The 22,497-nt window shown below is 41.7% G+C and overlaps 1 protein-coding gene across 22 annotated transcripts in view; it reads right to left on the reverse strand.

Annotated features, from left to right (window-relative positions):
• CDC42BPB (CDC42 binding protein kinase beta) overlaps positions 1-21,256 on the reverse strand; it is a 98,968-nt gene extending 77,712 nt beyond the window's left edge. For all 22 annotated transcript variants that reach the window (XR_015288465.1, XR_015288464.1, XR_015288463.1 and 19 more), the window contains exon 1: positions 20,790-21,256. Coding sequence is in view for 18 of the 22 variants with exons in the window: in XM_086894573.1 (XP_086750699.1) it covers positions 20,790-20,967 (178 nt within the window). In the remaining 4 variants the exon portion in view is untranslated. The remainder of the gene's footprint in view (positions 1-20,789) is intronic.
• Positions 21,257-22,497: the final 1,241 nt, after the last annotated feature.

Genomic DNA, 22,497 nt, shown 5'->3' on the forward strand with positions numbered 1-22,497 from the left:
AAACACATTGCCAATTTAACTCCTGCCAATGCCACCGAGCATCTCTGAGCTAAACAGGGCTTCCAGCAGGTGAGAGGAAGTAAGGGCTGGCTCACACATCCGAAGAAATGCACCAAATAACTATTTCCTGCACTCATATATATGCAAGACCTTTCTTTACCAAAGGAAAAATAATGGGTAAAATAAAAAACACATGCCAATCAGACAGTGGTGTGTGCTAGTACTACAAAGGATGCAAGTACAAGGAGAGGAGGCTTACATCAGTTTCAGAGAGTGAAGCTCACTGCCTAATTTCTCATTTTATTCATGTTATTTTCACTGAATGATCCAAATTTAGGGAATTACACACTAGAACAAATTCAGGCAGGGTTTGTCTTATTTATTTATTTATTAATATTGAAGTTGATCTTGGAAGATGGAACTGCTAGTACTAACACTGAAGAGCAATGTGACTGTGAGTAGCATTGACTTAGGGAAAGTCAGAAGTGACTTACTGTGCACACAAACCTGGCGAAGCTTCACAAAATATATTTCAGAATACTGCTGCCAGGACTCAGACTTTTTTAAGCCAGAAGAAAGACTGAACAAGAAAACCTGCACTTTTATAAGTATTCATAAGGGCATTTCAGAAAATACTTGGCAGTTTGAGATTAAGTTCTAGCCCAACTCTCATGGGAGAATGAAGAAAGCTCCCAGAGAAAGCAGTGCTCCTGACTGCACTTGGTAGTCCAGTTTTTCATAACCCTTTCAAACTTGCCACATTTGTTTGGGAGAATAAAAGCTGCCATGCTTCTCTAACCTTTTTCCTGAGATTCCCAGCTCTTTCATCAGACTACGTACCAACCATGGATTCCCCAGTGGTCCATCAGCCTCTTCAGCCTTAGAACTGTCACTGACTAAAATAATTGGAGCAGCAGTCCAACAATGTCTGCAAGCTGGCACTTCCTGCAGACACCAAAACAAATGGACCTTGCTTCTATTCAAATTTCGCAAGGTTTCCAAAGATGGTACTTTCCTTCCTCTTATGTCTTGCTAATAAAACACAAAGAAATTCTATATACTATTCCACAATAAAGGAACTTTTCTGCTCTTATATAACTGTCGATCTCCAATGCCTTTGTCAGCTTCATATTCAGTCCTTTTATTTTCCCCAAGATGATAGTACCCAGCCTGGAAAACACAGGTATATCAAGCCATATATAGATTTTCCTGGGGACTGTCTGACATCCCAGACATTTGAGATAACTGAATAGGGAGCTACATGACCACCTCAATCCAGGAAATTTATTCTACTCCTGAGTTCCTCCTTGTTCCTTCTCACCAAGCTCCAGTCTATTGTTTGGATCATGATCAGCCTTCATGTGGTGTCAAACAAGGAACATTTCCAGGCAAAAGCTAACTTGTTTATCTCATTCCACCCCTCACCCAATGTGACTCCCATACAGCTGTGACACTGCAGCCGCAAGTGTCTCAAGGCAGGGAGCAGGATGAGGCTGCAGAAGGGCAAAACAGCTTTCAGAATTGAGGTGAATGTGGCGTGGAGCACAGCAACCATGGAAGTGACTGTACCAGAGCCCGTTTCTGGTCAACCTACACCACATTAGGACAGGCTCTTCCAAAACACATGTCAAAACTTTGTAAGAAACACCACAAAATGCAGTATCTGTTTAATTTAGCTTTATTCATGCCTCAGTTTTTCTGTACCCCTAGTTCAGGGCCAGATTTTGCAGGTGTTGGAGAGGCCATTTAAGCCACAGCAAATGGCAATCACATACTGAAGCACATCAGTAATGGAAAAACTGTTTCTGGGGACTTACATGAATCACTAGTTCCAAACAGTAAAATTTCAATGATTCCATTTATTTTATTTCATAACACTGTAAATATCATTAAAATCCACTTATTTTACTGCATGATGAATAAATCTTAAAAGCATAATTAATAATTTTTTGTAGAATAGCCTGAGAATAATGACTGCTCAGAAAAAATTTTGGTATTTTTCAAATGGTTTCAAAGTAGAGATTAAGAAAATCTCAAATTTGAGCTCACCCAAATTTCAGTAACCCAAATTTCAGTAACATAGGATGAAACAGAATTTCATCAGACACAGCATCTCTTGCACATCCTAAGAAATAAAACAATTCCAATCTGATGACCACATTGTGCTGATATAAGCATACATACACTTACATTAATTAAGCCACCACTTACATCATCAATGTATGAGTAAAGTTCTAGTCCCTGACTGCATGCTTTATTTCATCTTAGAAATAAAACTTAACAATAAAGCTGTTTTATCAATCACTTATAGTAAATGCACTTTCTTTTTCTCCAGATATATACCAGATTTTCTCTCAAGTTACTCTAAACATAATACATGCATTATATAACAGAACAATTTACACATTACACTGGTGCTGTATTTACCACATGCCACCTCCTTTAGTTTTAGAGCTTAGAGGCTCTTCCAGTAAGTTCTTGCCAAAGCACCCTACACAAATGCACTTACAGTGACATGAGTGAAATCCACCTTATGATGCATCCCTTTCTCTGCTTATAAATTTAGAGTAAAGTAGCTCAATGACACAACTGTGGTAAATCGCTGTGACCAGAGGGGCAGTTCCACTGAGCAGCTCTCTTCCTTCTATCAGCTCCAAAAAATCCAGCTGCTCTCACCTCACTGACCTGATTCTACTCACTAAACCAGCAGGATCCCAAGCTACCAAGACACACAGCTATCAGCCTATAGCTGAAGAAATTGAATCATCATTGATGACAGGTCGGGAGAGGCTGCTACGCCAGCACAAGCAAGGAGGGTAAAGGAGCGGAGATGTCTTCCAAAGCAACTGTCTTTGAAGTGGCACAGGGTGTGATGAGCTGCCCACGCACTGGCCTGCACCACGTCCAGCTGCTGCAGAGGTGGCCTGCCTTGCTGCTAACACAGGGAGCTCCATGGAAAGCTGGCTAAGGAAGCACAGCCAAATGACAATTGCCTTTAGCCTGACACTTCAGTTCCCAATGAGATCAACACCATAAACTAAGAAGAACAAGACTAAGGGGATGGGACAGTTAAATGAGCTTACAGTGCTACAGAACTGCACCTCCCTTTTTTTTTTTTTTTTTTAAGATGGCTCAAGGCTGCAACACTACACATATAAATACCCTGAGCTGTTTTATAATTTCAAGAGTTCAGGTAGCAACAGCTACTTTAAGAACAGGTGTGGCACATCTTTCTCTTCACTTCCTTCTAAATGGCAGTGGGCAGGAGGACATTTTCTCAGACATTACTCAAGCTGTTTCAAAACTTGCCTGGAGCTTGAGATCTAATTAAAAGGTCACTGAAAGTCAGATCTTTGCTGTAGGAAAAGGCCACAAAGACATGCGACAAGCAATTACTGTAACCAGGAACAAGAATCTTTGGAGTAGCTCAAGTTACTTAGAAGCAGAGAAGAGAGGAACTGTCTTTAAATCTGCAGAGAATACTAATAAGTCCCATTCTAAGATGTGCTAGACATTATAGTGGATGGCTCAGAGTGGCTATTTTATTATTATATATATTCTCACTTCTTCAGTTCCCCCTCTAGACCAGGAATCTAAAGCCAAAGCTATTCTGTCTTGCGCTACTCATTCCAATACCACTGGCTGGCAATAAGCAAGAGGAAGACCATTTGCAGCAGCACTATTTTCACTGACTTCAAGTGTCAAAGGTCACAGCAACAAAATTCAAGGCAAGCAGGGCATGAGGAGCATGGCCAGCTGCCTGTAACAGAAAAATCACTGGGGGTTGGGGTACTCAGAAGGTAAGCACATGTCCAGAGGGCACTATCAGGATGCTTCCAGACAAATTACTTGCTCAGACAGCATGTAAAGAGAGTCAAAAGGGAAGAGAAATACATCTCTCAGCCTTTCAATGCATGGTGAAAACTTTATCCAGATAAAGCAACATGCTTCTAATCTTACTGTGCAACTTTTCCTTAAAGTCTAACACTGCCTCAGCGTATTTCAAAATTTGTCTATATCTATTCTCAGGCTCTCCACATAATAGAGTTAAAATTTAAAATGGATAAGAAAGGTCTAAATTTTTACCAAGAGTGGGGGGTGGGGAGAATCTACTGGAAAACTGAGAAAATCCTAGCCCCAGCCTTAGATGTACCTTTCAAAAAATGGAGTCATACTGTATGATAATGTCTCATTAGCAGTACAGGCTTTTTTTAAAAGTGCCCATGGCTAAAAAAAAAGCCAAAAATTTTAATTACCAATGAAAAAAACCAAGAAGCCCGCAGAATTCTGTTTTAGAATATTGCCCATTTACATTATCAGCTTGTTAGCATCAGCTAATTATTCTGAAGTTTCAAACTGACTAGGACCATTACACCTGCTATTAAATAAGAAAAAAAATCCATTTAAAGGAGGGTTTGGTTTTTTAATATACAGTGAATGCCCATGAAACAAGACATTTTGGAAAAATTATAATCTAGAATTTTAGACATATGACAGTTTACATGTGTTCAAATTTTTAAACTCTCCTTCAAATAAAAAAGTCATTGTTAGAGGAAGCAAATCTTGGGACAGTTAAGAGTGAATTTTTTAAATCTAGCTGAATTAGAACATGACTAAAGAGCTTTAACATCACATGTGTATGCAAAGCATACAGAACAGGAAACTAAAAATAGGACCCCAAGCCTCTTCCTAGAGACATTTCCAAGTCTCCAAGCATCACAAATTCAGCTTTCTCTAGTACAAGCAGGCTGAAGCTCTCCCCTCTTCTCTCCCCCTCATTCTGTATTTTTATCATGCTTTCCTATCCAAATTTTTTGTAATTTATGTACAGTACACTGAATAAGCTCTTTCCCCTTATCTCAGTATTTTGTGTATCAAAGAACAGTTATGGTTTTGTTTAGTGTTTATAGCCCATCTTTTCCTAACATGTTCACTGTGGTATCTTTCAGAAATTCTTAAACCCAGTTTCTGGATCATGATTTTAGGTAAATTCTCAACAAACTGCCAGCCCACATGACATGCTGTTTAATGGACATGCTTCTAGGCATTCCCAATCCCTTTGTAGGCTCCTGGAATCTTATATCCTCCACACTACCATTCCAATCCAGATCATACCTCCCGTTACTGCACACTCCAACATGATCAACAGCAGGCCAAGATCCTGGGTTCTAGCTGCTCTCCCTTTCTTACATATTCTTAAAGCCAGTAGGGAACAAAAATCTGTTCTGCACTGTACTCACAATTGCAAATATCATGTCTCACCTCTATGTCTTGTTCCTCAGCTTTTCAAGATAGGCATATCAAGTGAGGATCATCCCAGAAAGTTTTTATATCAGGTGCAGTATCTTAAAGCATTCCGATTTCAAGCTCGCAGTTTTAAACGCAAGTTTTCAGTTTTGTACACTTGAAGTGTAACATTAGCCACATGCCATTTATGTTTAATAAACACTACATCCATGATCTTCTCCTTTATTTCCACACATTTAAGCAGAGAATTCATTTTTTTTTTTCCGCATTTACAGCCCATCTAGACAGGTGTGTTGATTTCAAAACAGAAAATCTAGTACTAAGACATTCAGAACAACCTTGTAGGTTGGCAATCTCAATTCTTCATCTATACCTCAGGCTCCATTCTGTTGGCTACCAACCTTTTCTTTACTCACACTCAGAAATAACAACCAAACATTTGGAAGCTCCTATGCAACACCAGGGTGAGCGCCTGCGTGCCAGTACAGATGCAGCTGGAAAACCTTACTGGCGTAGATGTGCTTTTACAAGTTCCCATTTCCAGAGCAGGAACCAGTAAAGATACATTAACTTCATTCCAGAAATATTCTGACATAGTACTCGGCCTCTGAGGAGGCCACAAGCAGAAGAGGTTACCACAAACAAAACACCAAGGAATTTCAGTCAATCTACAAAATGTTTTAATCTACTACAGTGTAACTGCAAATAGACAACGAGCCAATATTTACACAGAGAAAAGCCAAATGGTTGCCCTTCTACTTTCTTACGTAAAATTTTAGTTATACCCCATTCCTTTTTCTTTTTCCATACAGAACTTAATATTTTCCTTTACTAATTTGTCTCCAGTGTCATCTAAGTAAACGTTGGGTACTTTGCCCATTTCATGATTGCTTTAGCTCTTCAGTAATATTTTCCACTTGCATCGACTCACATTAAAAACACATTCAGTCCCAAACCACAATCTTATAAAGACTGTCAAACTCTTCATCCTTGATACCGTAGTTCAGACAAGCTAGGTTCAGTTTTGATACTAGTATTGTGGAGCTGAGGCTATGAAATCCTTTTCTTCCATAATGTTCTTTGGAATTCTCTAACATAAAAATCTGGAAGAGCTGTATATTTTTCCCCTTTACCTTACATAAGATACTCAATATATTTGTCACTTAGTGGTTTTTGTTATTTTTTCCTCAGCCTCATGAAAAATGTGCTTGTTCAGTAATACATTATTCCACCTTTGGATTGCCACTGTGAATCAAGCAAGGACAAGACATTTACCAAAAATGTTTCTAATCTCTTGGTAATTTCACTAGGTCTTTAACATACAGCTTCAGTCTGGTTCTCCTGAGCAGGTACACACACAATGCAGGTCTGTGGCAATGGTCTACAGGACACAAATACCCCACAGCACTGGGGGTAAAGATAACTCTGCTTATAATACTTGCTTTTTTGTTGACCAAAATTGTCTCTAAAGGAGTTAAAAGCCTTGAAGACTATACTTCTGGCAACTGTCCTACTGTTTATACCTTAACAGCCCCAAAATTTCACTTTTATAATAATTTCTTGAAGCTTAACTCTTGTTTCCTATATAATTTGAATTTTCAAACAAGTCCACAGAAGCATCATTAAAAAAAGCCTGCAACACTAGGTCTATAAAAACAAGTATCAGTCATGATAAAAAAGAAGGAACAGTCATGTATTAAACTACTCCACCGTATTATCTGCATGAGCAGCAAGGGCCACTTTGTCACTCTCTATTACTATGCTCAGATTGCACCAGTCATGACTCTTACACAGGAACTAAAGTATACCAATTTATTCTAAGAAATTTTACAATAGCATTGTAGTTTGTGCAATTGTTGGCAAAAGCTGACTCCTGACTGACTATTCAGCTCTATTTTAAAGGAAGGAAAAAACCAGGAACATTTACAACTGTATTACATGAAATCAAAATTTAAGGAATGACTCTTCTGAAGAGCCACTCTCTAAGGAATGCATTTTTTAGGAACCAAGAAGTCACTCTGGAGTCTCTCCTTTCCCATGTTAGAACAGATCAAAATCCCCAAGTCTAGTAAGAACCTGTGTTATCTCGCGTAAGAAGTTTTTCTTTGAGTACCATCAGTTCCATCTCTCCTCCAAAATTTTTCTTAACAGACATTTTAGTAAAAAATCTCAAAGTTTACCTTAAAGTACAGGAACTTCTGGAAGCACTAGGAAAATCTGGCCTGACCAATGTTTGTAGTATATTGACCAATGTTTTGGACTGTAATTAATGTTTTTTCCACTCCTTTCTAATTCACAGACCTGCTTATTTTTTATTCCAATACTACAAATTTTAAAACAAATACTATGACTCTCCAACTATCTATTTCTGGGTATGTGTTAAAAGATTACAAGCAGACAGTGTTGATTTCCTCTTCCATGAATTGTTATGCAGAGCTAAATTTACTTCCTTGCCAAATAATTTTTTTATTTTATTTTTTAAACACAAGAGTGATAACAAGCAATCTCCACCCAAGTCCCTCAGAAAATGGAGGGGACAGGTTCTTAAGTGTTATATGGGACAAAAGGGGGGAGGAAGAGATGAGGGCAAGGAGATTGAAGTAAGAAGTAGGTCTTGCCCATGCTTTCCTCTTGCAGAAAGATAATCCATTATCTTTCACCAGCTGTCACCCACAGAGCTCTGAAGGTGAATTACTGGAGCACGTTTTCCAGTGAGGTCTGTATTATTTATTCTGCAGTTATCAAGTACAAACCTGAAGAAAGAGCCATCATTACCAACATGCACAATGACATACTACAGCCACTGACACAAAAAGTCATTGCTGCCATGTGTGCACAAGTATGCATTGCTGTTTTAAAGACATCCCTTCAAAGTGCCTTCTCTAAATACAAGTAAGAAATTAAGACTCTGAACAACTATATGAAAGAGGAAATGAGGGTATAAGTGGAGTAGAATGATGTTTCTCGGTAGTTTTAAGCAGCAAATCTCAGTCCACAAAAAAAAGTTATTGCCATTACTTTACTATCTGCTTTTTCTCCCAAGCTACCTGCCCATGTGCAGGTACCAGAGCATCTGAAACACACACTTTGAGAAAAGTTTCTTCTGAAAAATGAAGACACACATTATAAACTGCTCACAGACACAGCCCTTGCCCCAGAAGGGCAGTGGACCATTACATTATATAGTGCTCTTAATGAATGCCTTCACAACATAGCTGACAATATATGTTCTCTGAGAAGGGTATCTACCAGACTTCCAAGCATTTAGGAATAGGAGAATTTTGAAGAACCTTATTATTTTCCAAGAGTTTTGCTGTAAGCAAAATACTCAAAGACACAGATATAAATTCATTTCAAGGAAAGTCAACTGCCACTTTGGATACCTTCTAAGTATAAACCACCACTAGTAAAGGATTAATTTCTTGGTTTCCTCCCATTTGTATACTGTTATCCTCATCACTGATAGCACTTACATACACCTGTGTGATCTTGAAATACTGCATTTGTTGTGCATTTTGGTTAGCTGAGTCCACTATCATCAATCAAGAACATCAGTGTTAAAACCATTGCTGCAAGTACAACTTCATGTAAGTCATATGAGCTCTTAGTTTACAGAGGAAACAAAAAACCCCAGTTAGTATCCCCCATTAGATCTTCCTCTTATGAGAAAGATTTGTTTCACCCTGTTGTTAGCAACTGCTTAGCCATACTCCTTACAGTGTCAGATATAAGCATATTACTAGATAGAGATCCTTTGTGACATGAGAACATATCTAGTGCAACAACTAAACCTGTATTTTTCATAAAGGATGATTCAGGCTTACAGTCGTGCAGGGGTGGCAGGCTCTTCTGACAGCTCCATGGAGGAATGCTTTATCTATCTATCAAGGGTAACTAGACATAAGGAAACCACACTTGAGAAAAAGCACTAAATATAGGTTCAAAGTTCTTAAAACCTGTTTTGGCAAAGTTGGCCAGGAACAAGGAAATTGGTGCTTTCTTTAAATACATGAAAGAACAACATGAACAAAATTTAGTTTCCCTTCATTTAAAAGCCAAGTTACAAGTTTGTCAATACTTATGTTCAGACTGTGGTAAAATGCCAACCAACCAAGGTAACCACCTGAGACTATAAAAAAAAAGTTGTGTGAACTACTTTATCTACAATTAGAAGATGCTATTTCACATATTGCTTTTCCTTCTGAGAAGTATGAAGAACAACTGTTTTCTATTAGAGCAGCCATGATATTAAATACATTTGTGAACACAGGAAAAAAAATATACTGAACCACAGAGTAAATTTAGGTTGGAAGGGACTTCTGAACATCAGAGTCCATCCAATTACACAAATCTGAGATAACATCAAAGTTCAACCAGGTGACAAAGGCCTTGTCCAACTAAAGTTTGTCCACAGGAGAAAGAGTCTCTCACCTTTCTTGGTGACTTGTCTAGTGCATCCTCAGGAGGAGTACTTTTATTTTTGACTCACAAAGAGTTAGAATCCTCCTTGCCATAGCTTGTGTCCACCGTTTGTCCTTCTTGGCAGTGCACACAGGAAACATCTGTTTCTGTGTTCTCCCTAACCACACATGTGGCAGTTGAGGATAATGATGAGATTCCCCTTCTCCAGGCTGATGGATCCAGGTATCTCAGGCTTTTGCTGCATCTCATGTACTTCAGGACCTCAGCTTACTAGACTCACTTCAGCTCCCAGTGGTTATTCTGTACTGGGAAGCCCTGAACTAGACACAGTACTAAAGAAGTAGCCTTGGAAGAGTGGTGTAAAGTGAGTAACAACCACTTCCCTCAGTCTGCTGGCTCCACTTTCCAGATGCAGTCCTGCACATAGACAGCTTCCATTTCTACAATGATGCATCACTGACTTTTTCAACTAATTGTTTACCAGGATCCACAAATCCTTTTCTCTAAGGCTGCTGTCCAGATGGTCATTCCCCAACTTTTACAGCTGCATAGAGCAAGACTTTGCATTCGTCATGCCAGATTTTCTGATGTTTCACAGTGTGAAGGAAGTATAATGCTGTATACAAAAGGTAGAGGATGGAATGTAGTATCTGCTATCCCCACTCTCAAAACATGCCTGAAACATTAAACACAATCTTTATGATGTTTAACACTACCCACAAGAATAGGAAATTTTTACCTAGACAACCTACAGCCTTGGTTCTGTCAGGATAAACCGGGGCAACTTCTCCTGGTGTGAGCCACTCAAATGCATGCATACCTTTAACACTGAATTACTGCAAAGCCCTTTCCTATGGGCAGTAAAAGCTTCTTCACAAATAGTTTTTAATTTTCTTAATTAAAAATCTCCCACTTCCCTGCTTCCCAAAATGTCAGGGCTTTTATCTTTACAATTCACAATAGAGTCAGCTTCAGGATGCACAAGGATTGATTATTTCTAGCCACAGACATAAACCTGACTAGGTCATGCCTGCCAGGGTCAAGCCTGCTCAGTATAGCCCTGTTGGTACAGCACTACATCCAATCCAGCAAATCCTGCTGGCCCACAATAACAAACACATACTGATAACCAGAGTTCAGTTGCCTTAATAACCAGTAAATACTTCTAGGGGTAAGATAAAGACAGCATGTGGGCCTGCTACAGCCTCCAGTTAGGCATCCCCACACTGTGTTGTCCCACGTTATCTGGAGTACCAGGCCAGAAGAACCGCAGTTTAAAAACATCTGTGTGTATATTGACATTATTCCCAACTTAAATATCAACTGTTCAGGAAACCAAAAGCTAAACTAACTGGTAATAGAAATCTTCAATTACATACCAGAGGAAGTTAACACAGTCAAACTTAACTCCGCTCCACAGTGATATGATACCACATGACCCAAGGAGTTTTACTACAACTAGTTAGTTAAAGCTGGTCTGTAAGGAAAATATGCGCACTGCTTCTTCCCTGTGACACAGATGACCTGCAACTTCTCAGAAAGTCTGCTCTGACAGATGAAGTGCTGTGAGTTTAGGAAAAATACCTATTATCCATTAAAGGCAGAACTTTTAAATACCACAGGCTCCAGCCTTCCTTCTGCACTTACAACCCAATATCTACCAGTTCCTAGCTACCCATAACTCCACTAGGACCTCTAGATCACTTTTAGCATCTTGCACATGTAAAAGTTCTCTTCTCACAGTCTCCTGGAGGAAATCCCGTGATTCTGAGTCACAAAAACGTCCTTTCCTTCAAGATGTGTAACTTGAGAGCATTCCAGGGCAACAATGCCACCCTAAAAGGAACTACTGATAGGGAGAACACTGTGAGAGTCCCTCCTTGGCTTACAGAGTATACAAACTAAAAAGAAAATGTGGTCAGATATTACATTCCCATTTCATGCTGACATAATGCAAGCAATCACAGACTGGACACAGAAACCTAAATCCTTAATTTAAAAATTTCAATACACACTTCTTACTCAAGTACACATAACTATAGGAAAAACACCTAACAATAGGAAAAATTTGCTTATTCTCCTTCAGATCCAGAGTCCAAAAATGACCAGAAGCCTGTAGAACAAAGTCTGCAGAGCTTGCACACTGTGTGTCCATCTCTCAGGGCCCATAAGAGACAGACCACAACCGTGCAGCCATTATACACAGAAATGGGGGTGGAGGAAACAACACACGATGACCTAACTAATTCCATCAGAAAAAGAACTAAATCTAAACACGCATCTTAAAAAGCAAACCTTTGAGAACATATTTCAAAATTATATAATAGGATCTTCATGCCTGAAGTCACCTGCATGCTATTTCTACTCTGCCTTAATTACAGTAAAATAAAAGGCACTCTGAACAATCCAGCCTGTATCGATCACAAGTCACACAGGCAGCAATAAGCACATAGAAAAGCTCTGTGAATAAGCCAACTTTTGAGGAAGGATGTGCAAAATGAAAAGCATAGAAGCCATGTTATAACAACATGAGAAATCTTAAGGCGTGCAAGGCAGTGGAGACAATCCCCATCCATTCCCAAGGTTCATGTCAAATCTGTTAGATGTAGTGGAGGGGAACTAGGGGCAGAGGAATTCCTCAAGAGTGGGAAAAAGATCCCAGATGTCCTATCAGTAATACCATGCAATTACTAGAAACCTTGTACTTCCGCAGATGAGGACAGAGATTTCATAGCCATATAATTTAGTTCTTAGGCTAAGGGTCCACTACCAGCAAGGAAATCATAATATATGACCCCCCCCATACTTCTATAGTGGTTGCTACGCTTTTGGCAAAGTTATACCTCCTGTAAAAAGAATGAATCCACATCCCACGAACTACACAGTCCCAAATGAAAGCACAATATTGCCAGAATAGCTGCAATACTTCTTTGAGACTGACTTCCATATACCTACTCAAGTGAGTTTAAAAAACAGGCATAGCCTTACTTGTTATTTCCCCTTTCACAAAACCTTTCAATGACAATTAGAAAAACATAACTCGGGTTTAAGCTGAATTAGAAGTCCAGACAGAATTTTGTATTGACTTTTCCAAAACCCTGAATATGTACAACTCACTAAACAGGCATAAACGCATTCCAAGCAGGACTTTACAAAGCAATTACCCATGTTTATTTTTATGTTGGAGAACAGTTATAAATTACAAAAAGAATTTGGGATATATTTGAAATTGGTGCTGCTTCTGATCTTTTCTCTTTTGGGGAAAGGCAGCTATACATATTTACCCCTCAATGGCACTGCACTTAAATTAAGAACCACACCTCAAACTTCGCTAATGCACATCTCATTAATAAATTCCACACAGTTCCAATGATTCAATACTTGGTAAAGATATCCCCACCACTTTCTAAAGCTCAGACTCCTTTATAGATGCCTTAGGTTGGGTATCCAGAGGTACTAATCATATCTGAAGCTTTAGGCCTTGGTTAAGTTATAACACATTTCTGTGTTAAGACCCTGATGACATGAATGATAGAAATTAAGATCTCAGGCACTTCAGGATGCCTAAGGCCTCAGCTGGAAATGATGGATGCAAACACTTAATCTGAATGCACTCTAAGTATATCTACAGACATGATTACTGAGGTCTATGCAAAATCAGGGCTTAAGAAAACAGTGTGTAGTTTCCTACTGAAGAAAGCTACATTCATTATAGTGAACAAGATCTTTCTAAATGAAAGCCTGCATTCTGGCAATCTGCATATGCTGATGAGAAAAGTGCTAGGAGACAGCTAAAAAATGAGCAGATCACATTGAACCACAGAGCAAATGTACATAAACATTCTCAGACCTGGAGAATTTTTAAAATTAAATCCTTTTTCTTAAAAAAATATTTAAAACTACTAATAAAATATTAATATAAACTAATAATATTAAACTAAATTAATACTATTAAATAAAATAAATGCAAAACCCCCTACCACTTCAGTGGGAAATAATAGTGAGCATGATATAAGCCCTTTGTTAACTTCAAGGATATACTGGAACTCTCAAGCGAACCTTATGAAAAACTTAGGAATTAAATGACAACTCTATAGAAAGTATTATCAAAAGCAAAAATACATTAAAAGCTTTAACAAGTCCTTTCTATTTTTCTAAACAGTTTATTTGTGGTCCATCATCCTATTAATTTTTTCAGACTTTGGTAATGAAAAAGATGAACCCATAATTTTTTTTATAATCCTAGGCACTACATTGTATTAATGGTGCAGATAAATTTGCAATTGTTAAGTATTATAGTTCTTCCTTTTTGTAATACTCATCTTAAATCAGCTTGTATGAATTACCTCAAATTATATGCAAGGAAAAAAAATGTAATTTTTTTATAAATTTAAAGAATCTGCAGTTTAACATTCACAGATAATTGCAACTAGAGATCAACATTCCTAGAACCTAAAACATTAATATACAACCATAAAGGTAGAAGTAACTTGGTAAAAAAAGCTAGTGAAACAAGTCTTTTCAGTTCTGATTCACAGTTAAAATCACTTGTTCTAGTAGGTGTGGAAGAAACTGACTCATTCCCACACGTTAATTGTTTGCAAAAATAGATCAACTTAATTTGATAAAAAAGTTCATTGTACCGCATCTGTTGACTAAACTGACTTTCAAGCCATTTCCACTGATAATATGTAACCCTTGGTGACCATGCAAGTTTTGAGGATGTAAACCAAGTAATTTTTTTTCACAAAATATTGCATCTTAATATTATCTGTGAAAAATCAATATGAAAATAATTTAAATTTGCAAGTGAAACAAGACAGAAAATATTAGATTTATGGATGCTTATGAAATCTTACATCTGCATTACAATCTTACGCTTTATCATGTACCATCAGTGAGAAACTACTAGCTGCACAGATATTTTCCTGTATGAAGACAAACTTATCAGTGATTTATTTACCCACTTCTGAGTTTCCATAGATAAAATTTAAATGCAAAATACAGATCGCAGCCTTCAATATACCACATAATTCTTCAAGCCCTAACTAAAGACTGGTGCTATTTATTAAGCACCTTCATCCACAGGAGAAAAGCAATACTAACTTCCTTCCATGGGACAAAAGACAATCTTCACCCAGGCCATCTGTCACTTTAACAGCACATGCCAATGGCCTCATCCTCCAGACCATGTTACTTTGCCACTGCTTAAAACATGACTGCAGCATTCAGTGTCAATGCTTCACAGCATGAAGTTTTACAGAAAAAGTCATTAAAAGATTCTGTCTCATTCTAAAAATAACAGATTAAAACAGATGTCCTATAAAGAGTCCATCATCATACAGCAGCAGGATTTTAACCACATGCCCTCATGTCACTAGCCCAAACTACAATGCAGTCAAAGGTAACACTGCAGTTTGGGCTACTTCAAGCTGAATTTTTGCTAAGATACACCTTTGAAAAGAACAAAACCAGTTTCATCAAAGCAGGGAATGCAGGTAGCTGAGATTCAGAAGCCAAGATCACACTATTCTGCCAGACGACCATTACGATGCTGTTACAGAAGGTGATCCGAGCTATGGTGCCCCATCTGTGACCACAGGAAATCCTTCACGAGCAGGGAAGAGATCTAGCTGCATCCACACTGCACAAAAAACCCATGGTCCCCACCACCACTCACCTTTCCAGAGCATCTGCAAGGCACCTGTAGCTGTACCCTGCCCAGCAGGCCCTCAGTTCACACCCTCCTGCCACTAGCTCTAGTAAAAGGAATCGTAACAGGCTATGGTGGATAGAGGATGATACAGAGGAAACTTAGCCAAAATCTGAAATTCAGTTTTCTTGTTCATCAGTAGTCTTCATTATCCAACCACTGTCACTTCATACACGTGCCCAACAGGCTTATCACTCACTGCACAGCTTCTGCCTGCACAGAGAAGGACATTATACGAGCTGGCAGAGCCTGAGGTCCCTTCCTGGATTTTTATGTGTATTTCTGCAAGCGGGGGATGGGGGAGGAGTGCCAAAGGGAAGGAACAGAGGAATTTAAGCCCTCAAGTCAAGAGATATGACATGTTATCAAGTGACAGTTTTTCCTGGTGTAACCCCAAAAGACCAACAGATTCTCATAAGCAATACTAAAAGTCCATCAGCTCTGAGGTCATCTCAAAATCAATTAAGGATAGTTCTGTGTCCTATGCTAGCAGCACACTTGCTACACAATGTGTTCCTGCCCTTACCTAGCACTTTTTCTAGTACAGCAGTACCTGTGGCAGAGGACTAGGTCAACCCTGCAGCTAGCCTAGAATATGCTCTAATGCAGGCTGGAAAGACCCTTTCTCAGGCTCACATGTAACTTCTAACACAACTGCTCTCGGGCGGAGAGAACAGGCTCTACACTGTTCTGACAGAAAGGCCAGCCTGCAAGGTTATCCCTTCCCTAATTAGGTATTTTTTTATCTGAAAGGTTAAGGTGTCTCTTTAAGCAGAACTGGAAGGAGGAAAGACTAGGCCTCAGAGTCAGCGTGCAAAGCTCACAGAGCCCCTCCAAATAGCAAGGTCCAGACTTGAAGCACCAGTCCCGACAGCGACCTAAAGCTGTGAATCACTGCACCAGCAGAGCAGCCCATCCTGGTCAATGTTCTGTGCATGACTTTTTCCATCTATGATCCACACTCAAGTGCAACAAATATATTCCCAAAAGTGGCAGTTCAGAGCTAGGCTAGAGGTTGCTTTGAGCGCTCTTGTATGTATGTTTTTTCTCTCCTCTAGTCCAGACTGGGAATATATTGATGTTACTACAACAGCATCCACTGTCTTATTATGCCAGACTGTCTTCAAGAGCTCAGCAGCAGGTGCCAAGCTAGCCTACTTGTGCTAATCATCTGCATCATCTTTGTTTTCCCCATAGCTTCAGCATCCTTAAAGTCCCTCTCAGGAAAAAAGAACAGAGACAAAAAATTCCCACCACCATCCTAAAGCAGAACACCACTTTAGCTGTGTAGCAGACCTTGCACAAACTGAGAACCTAGAAGGTAAGTCAGCATCAAACAGACAGCTCGTAACAAATGAGGAGAAACAGTCCACAGAAGAGCCTGCTTCAAACAAAAAAAAAAGTCAGTCTAAACTACTCTGACATGGGTTTTGAGGTGTTGTCACAGAGAGAACCAGCCAATACTTAGTCTGGGAGTGAGACAACACTGAATGAAGTGTATGGGGACATGTGCCACCTTGCCCTCTGTAGCAGGCCAGCAGTATGAAATAGGGTCAGAGGAAACAAAGGCTGAAGCAAGAGAGGCTGTGCAGCACCAGGATCATTCTGAATACAAATAAGGCCCATTCCTGTGAGATCTCCTCTGAACATGTTTGACTACTGGCTGCAAACTGTGACAAGTAGCTGTCCAAAAATGGAGCAGCCAGTTGTGCCAGTCCCTGGTGACTGGAAGGAAGGAGCAGTGAGCACCAGCCAGCTAAGATAACTCCTGAAAAACAAGGTGATGTCAAACCAGCACAGAAGTGATGCCAGCCAGCAAGGTGCCCTGCGAGTCTAGCACAGGGTTATGCAAGACTCAGATGCCTCAGTATGAGAGAGCAAGAGGCTCCACAGGGAGGAACACGCTGTACCTGAAACCTAAAGGACAGGTGGTGCAGACACCTGAGCTGTGACTGTGCTGCACCAGCACTCCTGTACTTCTCTCCTTGGCAGGGTAAACAAGGGACAGCGTACATTTTCTGCAGGAAGTGTCTCTTGGGACATCCCTCTGCAGTGTATGGACAATACCACAATGCAGCACCCGTTGTCCATCAAGTAAGTCCAAAGGCCATGCAGCCTCCTCTGTGCCTGCTGACAGCATCAGGCAGTCCCACTTTCAGAGATGAATGAATAAAGGCCAACTAGAATAAATAGGACTCCTCACTATTTCTCACTCTAGGAGCAACAGATGCAGCAACAGTTTAAAAGACTGTTTTAAAAGCACAGAGTTGGGAAGTTCTTTCTGAACATGTAGACATGGGTCTGTTACCTGACAGACTTGGATTCAATTCCCACTAAGAATACGGAGCAATATATAAACAATGTAACAGGGATAACCAACTTGGTGAGAGCTTCTTCAACAGACGTTATAAATAAAAATAACTAGAAGAAAAGGACTTTGGACTCCTCACTTGCACTTCAGCTAACTCTTTTCCAAAAACATTTGGCATAAAGGTATGTGTATTATACATCCAATACAGGGAAAGAACAGTCTGTTTGAAAGCTCCATTCACCATGGGAAAGCTGTAATTGACAAGGTTAAAATGGCAGATTTCTTACAAGATTTGTAAAGCAATGGAAGCCACAAGCTGCCTCAAGGCAAAGGACCACACCCTGTGCTCTTCTATAGTTAGCAAATAGGAAGAAAATTTTGAAGAAATAAGCCTGTGGCAGAAGTACCAGGAAGCAGCAGAGGAATTAAGTAGGACAGAAGCAAAGGGATGCACCATTTGGAATTCATCAGCCTGCACAGGTAAGGCACAAGGCTTCCACAGATGTTGAATAGAGAGGAAGTGGCCTAACTCTCACAAGATGAACATGGGACTTAATTTTCTGGACTCCTCATTTCCCCAGAATCCACCAGCTACAGAGTATGAGCAGCACCATGCTCTGTCAGAAAGCAGAGATATCCCTATCCAGCAGCTACACTACACAACTCAGAATCTCCTCTGCACCCCACAGCCAGGAAAAAACCCTGCCTCAACTACCACACCTGAACTCTATTTTCTCTAGCCAATTAAGAAGGAAAGCAAGTCTATTAGCCACACTGAATCATTTCAAGGGAGTTTTACACGTGTAATACCTCACACCCAGTTTTAAAATCAAAATTGTAAAAAAATGTTTGTCATATAGCTCATCTGAATTGAAACTTAATACCTATGCAGCTTATTTCCATTGCCAGTGGTAAGTCTCCATTTTGTCAAAAGGAAATTCCTTCTGTCTCCAGTTGATAAAGAAACACTGATCTTCAAAGTATATCCCAAATATTTAACTACACTCTGATGCTTCTACAGATACATAACAGCACAGAAAACTCATGCACATTAATCCAGAGTATCTTCTAACAGCAAATCAGGCTGTAATTAAGATACATCATGACATAAGGAAGATTAGCATGTTTGGCATGGTATTTTCCCTATTAGCTGGAGGCAGAAACAAGTTCCTTGTGAGTGGAAACACACTGTGAGGGCACTAGGACACAGATAAAAGGTGTCTCGTTGCTGGCACTTTTTTGTTTTTAAATAAGTTCAAGGAAAGGAAGGAACACACAGTATCAACTATAATTGGTTTTAAGGGTATCCCCTGTCAATGGAACACAAATACACAGTCCAGACTTAGGCCCACCCCCTTACCATCAAGAGTCTGGATTATAAACTTTTATCCCTACTCTGCAGCACCAGATGGTAGCTCACATACACTTCAATTATTTATTGAATAGGCACTTTGTTATACCAGGGTAATCCCACACTGCAGTAAAACCTACACACTGTTTTTATTGCGAGCTATACTTTTCATCAAGTCAGTAACCTTTTCACATTCAGTGAACACAATAAATAGAATTAAAACTAGCGATTTTATAAACAATTGGATAATCGGCCTCCCCATCACACAGAAAATGACAACGCTGGGATCAATCAGTAAGACAAAACCACCAGCAGCGCTATAGAAAAAGCATATCATTCTCTGGCCTGCCCCAAATCCTTCCAACTTCAGTTTTCAAAGTATGCTGCAGTCTGATCTATCACACTTAACAATTTGCTGGTGCTCACTCGTTCAAGCCATCAGCTTGAAAACAAAAAGCCCTGAATGCTCTTTGCAGAAGACACACAAAGCTCCCATGACAAAACAAATAATCAATGTTCCCCAGGCTGCAGCCTTGCGGGGCAGATGTGATAAAGTGGTTAATTATTCAGTTGGCAATCGCATTACTGACGTCAATAGAAGAGTCCAGGAAGTGAATCCTCTTAGTTTGTTAGTGTATGACAAAGAGCGGTGGTCCCCACAGAAATTAAGGAGAACCAGCTGTCCCTTCATGTTAGTGCTCTGGTGTCTAGTGCTGAAGACACACATTTGCATTTACTGAAGTAAATCTGCCCCTCCCTCTCCCTTAGGAAATCCTTTGTTTTGTTGGTTGGGTTTTTTTTTGTTGTTGTTGTTTTTTGATTTTTTTAAGAGTGCTCTTTTAAAGCCTAATTAACTGTACATGCATGGAACAGCTGATAAACGGGACAACATTCTCGTGAACAATGATCTATCCTCCCTCCCATCCAATTCTTATTCCATGGAGAAGTTAAGTCACCTTCGTCATACATTATTATTCATAACTTACTCAGCTGAATAAACCAGTCAGCCACCATGGCCTTTTTAACATAAATTCATTTAGACATGCAGTAGGGAAGGATCTCTGCTCTCCACATACCTCTAGTCAACAGCCTTAACTAAACAACGTTGGATAGGAAACTTTTATCCTAAGTGCCATCAAAAGTATCCACATTTTCTTTTGTCAGCACGCTCCGGACTATTGGAGGTCTCTCGTTATCAGGCTGCTTAACAGTAGGGAACCATTAAACAAAGCTCTTAGAAAGGCTGCCTGTAAATACCCTGTCCTTGGGGGGCATGGCCAAATTAAAAAAGACTGTATGATGAACGGGAACTGTTGTTTGTTCGAGCCACACAGACACATGCCCTCTCTAAAGCAGCAGAGCAGTATTTCAAAGCCTGAGCCTGGTGCTCTCCCCTCCTCCCCTCCCCCAGGTAGGAAACCCTCCGAGGAGCACTGGATTAGCCTGACATTTCGGGTTAAGCCGAGCAGGGTTTCAGGCCAAGGACACTCCGCTGCCGTTCCCGTTGCCGGCTGCCAAGCGGTTCGCCTGGGACCGAGGGAGGAGACCTGGAGGGTCAAGGCCCGGCTGGCGGCGGGGGTGTTCCCCAGGGAGGCGCCGCATCCAGGGGCGGCGTCTCCGGCGCTGCCGGGAGCGGCGGTGGGAGCGCACTGCGGGGCCGGGCCGCCCCCGACCGGCCCGCCGCCCCTCACGGGCACCGCGCACAGCCCCCGCCACCCGGCCCCGCGGCCCCCGCCCGGGCTCACCCCACTCGAGAAAGTCGGACACGTATCGGTCGCGGCGGAGCGGCGAGTCGCGGCTGCACTCGGCGTAGACGCCGACCAGGAGGTCGAGCAGGGTCTCCACGCTCAGCACGCTGTCGTGCCGCTGCGGCCCGTCCAGCACCAGCTGCTCCAGCCGCTTCAGCCGCACCTTGGCCGACATGGTGCCGCTCGGGCGGCGGGCGCGGGGCACGGACGGGACGGGGCGAAGCGAAGGCCCCGGGGCTCAGCCGCGCTCAGCCGCCCCGCGCCACCTCCCGCGGCCGAGCGGCTTCTTCCACGGGCTCCGCCTCAGGCACGGACGGTCCATGGGCCGGACCCGGCCACCCCCCGCCCCGCTCCGCTGCGGCCTCGCCCCGGCGACGGGGAAGGGCCGATCCCGCTCCCGATCCCGCTCCTCCTCCCCGGGCCCGGCGCGTCCCTCGGAGCGGCTCCGGCCACGCCCACCGCGCGGCGCCCGCGCGCTCCGACGTGGGCAGGGCCGCGCGAAGCCCCGCAGGAAGATTGGGCCGGGCGGCGCCCCGTAGCGACAGATTCGCCACGGAGGGCGCGTGGGCTGCGCGTCCGTGTCGGCACTTTCGTATGTGTGTGCGTGTGTGCGTGTGCGTGTGTGTCTCTGTGTCTGTGTGTGTGTGTGTCTGTGTGTGTGTCTCTGTGTGTCTCTGTGTGTCTCTGTGTGTCTCTGTGTGTCTGTGTGTCTGTGTGTCTGTGTGTGTGTTATCCTCAGGAAGTTCTTTGGTGTAAGATCTGTGTGTGCTTTCAGGCACAACAAAGGAGCCCTAGTCAGAGAACAGGCAGCAGGCAGCATCCCTCACTCATGGACATGCTGGCACTGACAAGCTTTAAACGCACAGCACATCACGATGTTGGTGTCTGTCTATGTGTGCAGAATCAGAGACGCTTGGAATGGGTCTGGGACCACAACAGGGTGTCTTGTCCAACCTCCCTGCTCGAGCAGAGGCACCCCAAAGCACATGGCACAGGATGGCATCCAGATGGCTCTTGGATGTCTCCACTGAGGGAGACTCCACACCCTCTCTGGACAACCTGTTCCAGTGCATGGTCACTGCACAGTAAAGTTCTTCCTCATGTTCAGGTGGAACTTCCTGTGCATCGGTTTCTGCTTGTTGCCTCTTCTTCTGTTGCTCGGCACCACCAAAGAGAGCCTGGCTCCATCCCCTCGCCACCCTCCCTTCAGATACTTGTAGGCATTGATGGGGTCCCCTCTCAGTTGGCTTTTCTCGAGGCTGAACAGGACCTGTTCCCTCAGCCTTTCCTCATAAGATTGATGCTCCAGTCCCCCAGTCATCCTTGCTGTCTTCTACTGCACCTGCTCCAGGGGCTCCATTGCTAACTTAGACAAAATACTCAAGGTCCATGTATCCTATTGCTGAACTATCTTAAGTATAATACTAAAGATCACACCTACAGCTCAAAAAGACCCCTGCCCAGATGAAGACCCTTTCTCTGACCACATGTAGAAGTTAGCTGGGGTTATGTAACTTGCATGGAAATGACTAACCAATCCTAGTAGAGGGACTGAGCTTGGAAAGTGGCTAACTCTGAATTTCTGTTTATGAATAATGGTGCAGAAACTCTGATGGCTTGTGCTTGATTTATGAAATACCACTGAGCACCCAGGCTTGCACAATGCTGAAATAATCAATGTTTCTCAAGTGTGCAATGCTTGGCT

Source organism: Cyanistes caeruleus, chromosome 6 (genome assembly GCF_971803275.1).
Source record: "Cyanistes caeruleus chromosome 6, bCyaCae1.hap1.1, whole genome shotgun sequence".
In the NCBI taxonomy this organism is placed as follows: domain Eukaryota; kingdom Metazoa; phylum Chordata; class Aves; order Passeriformes; family Paridae; genus Cyanistes; species Cyanistes caeruleus.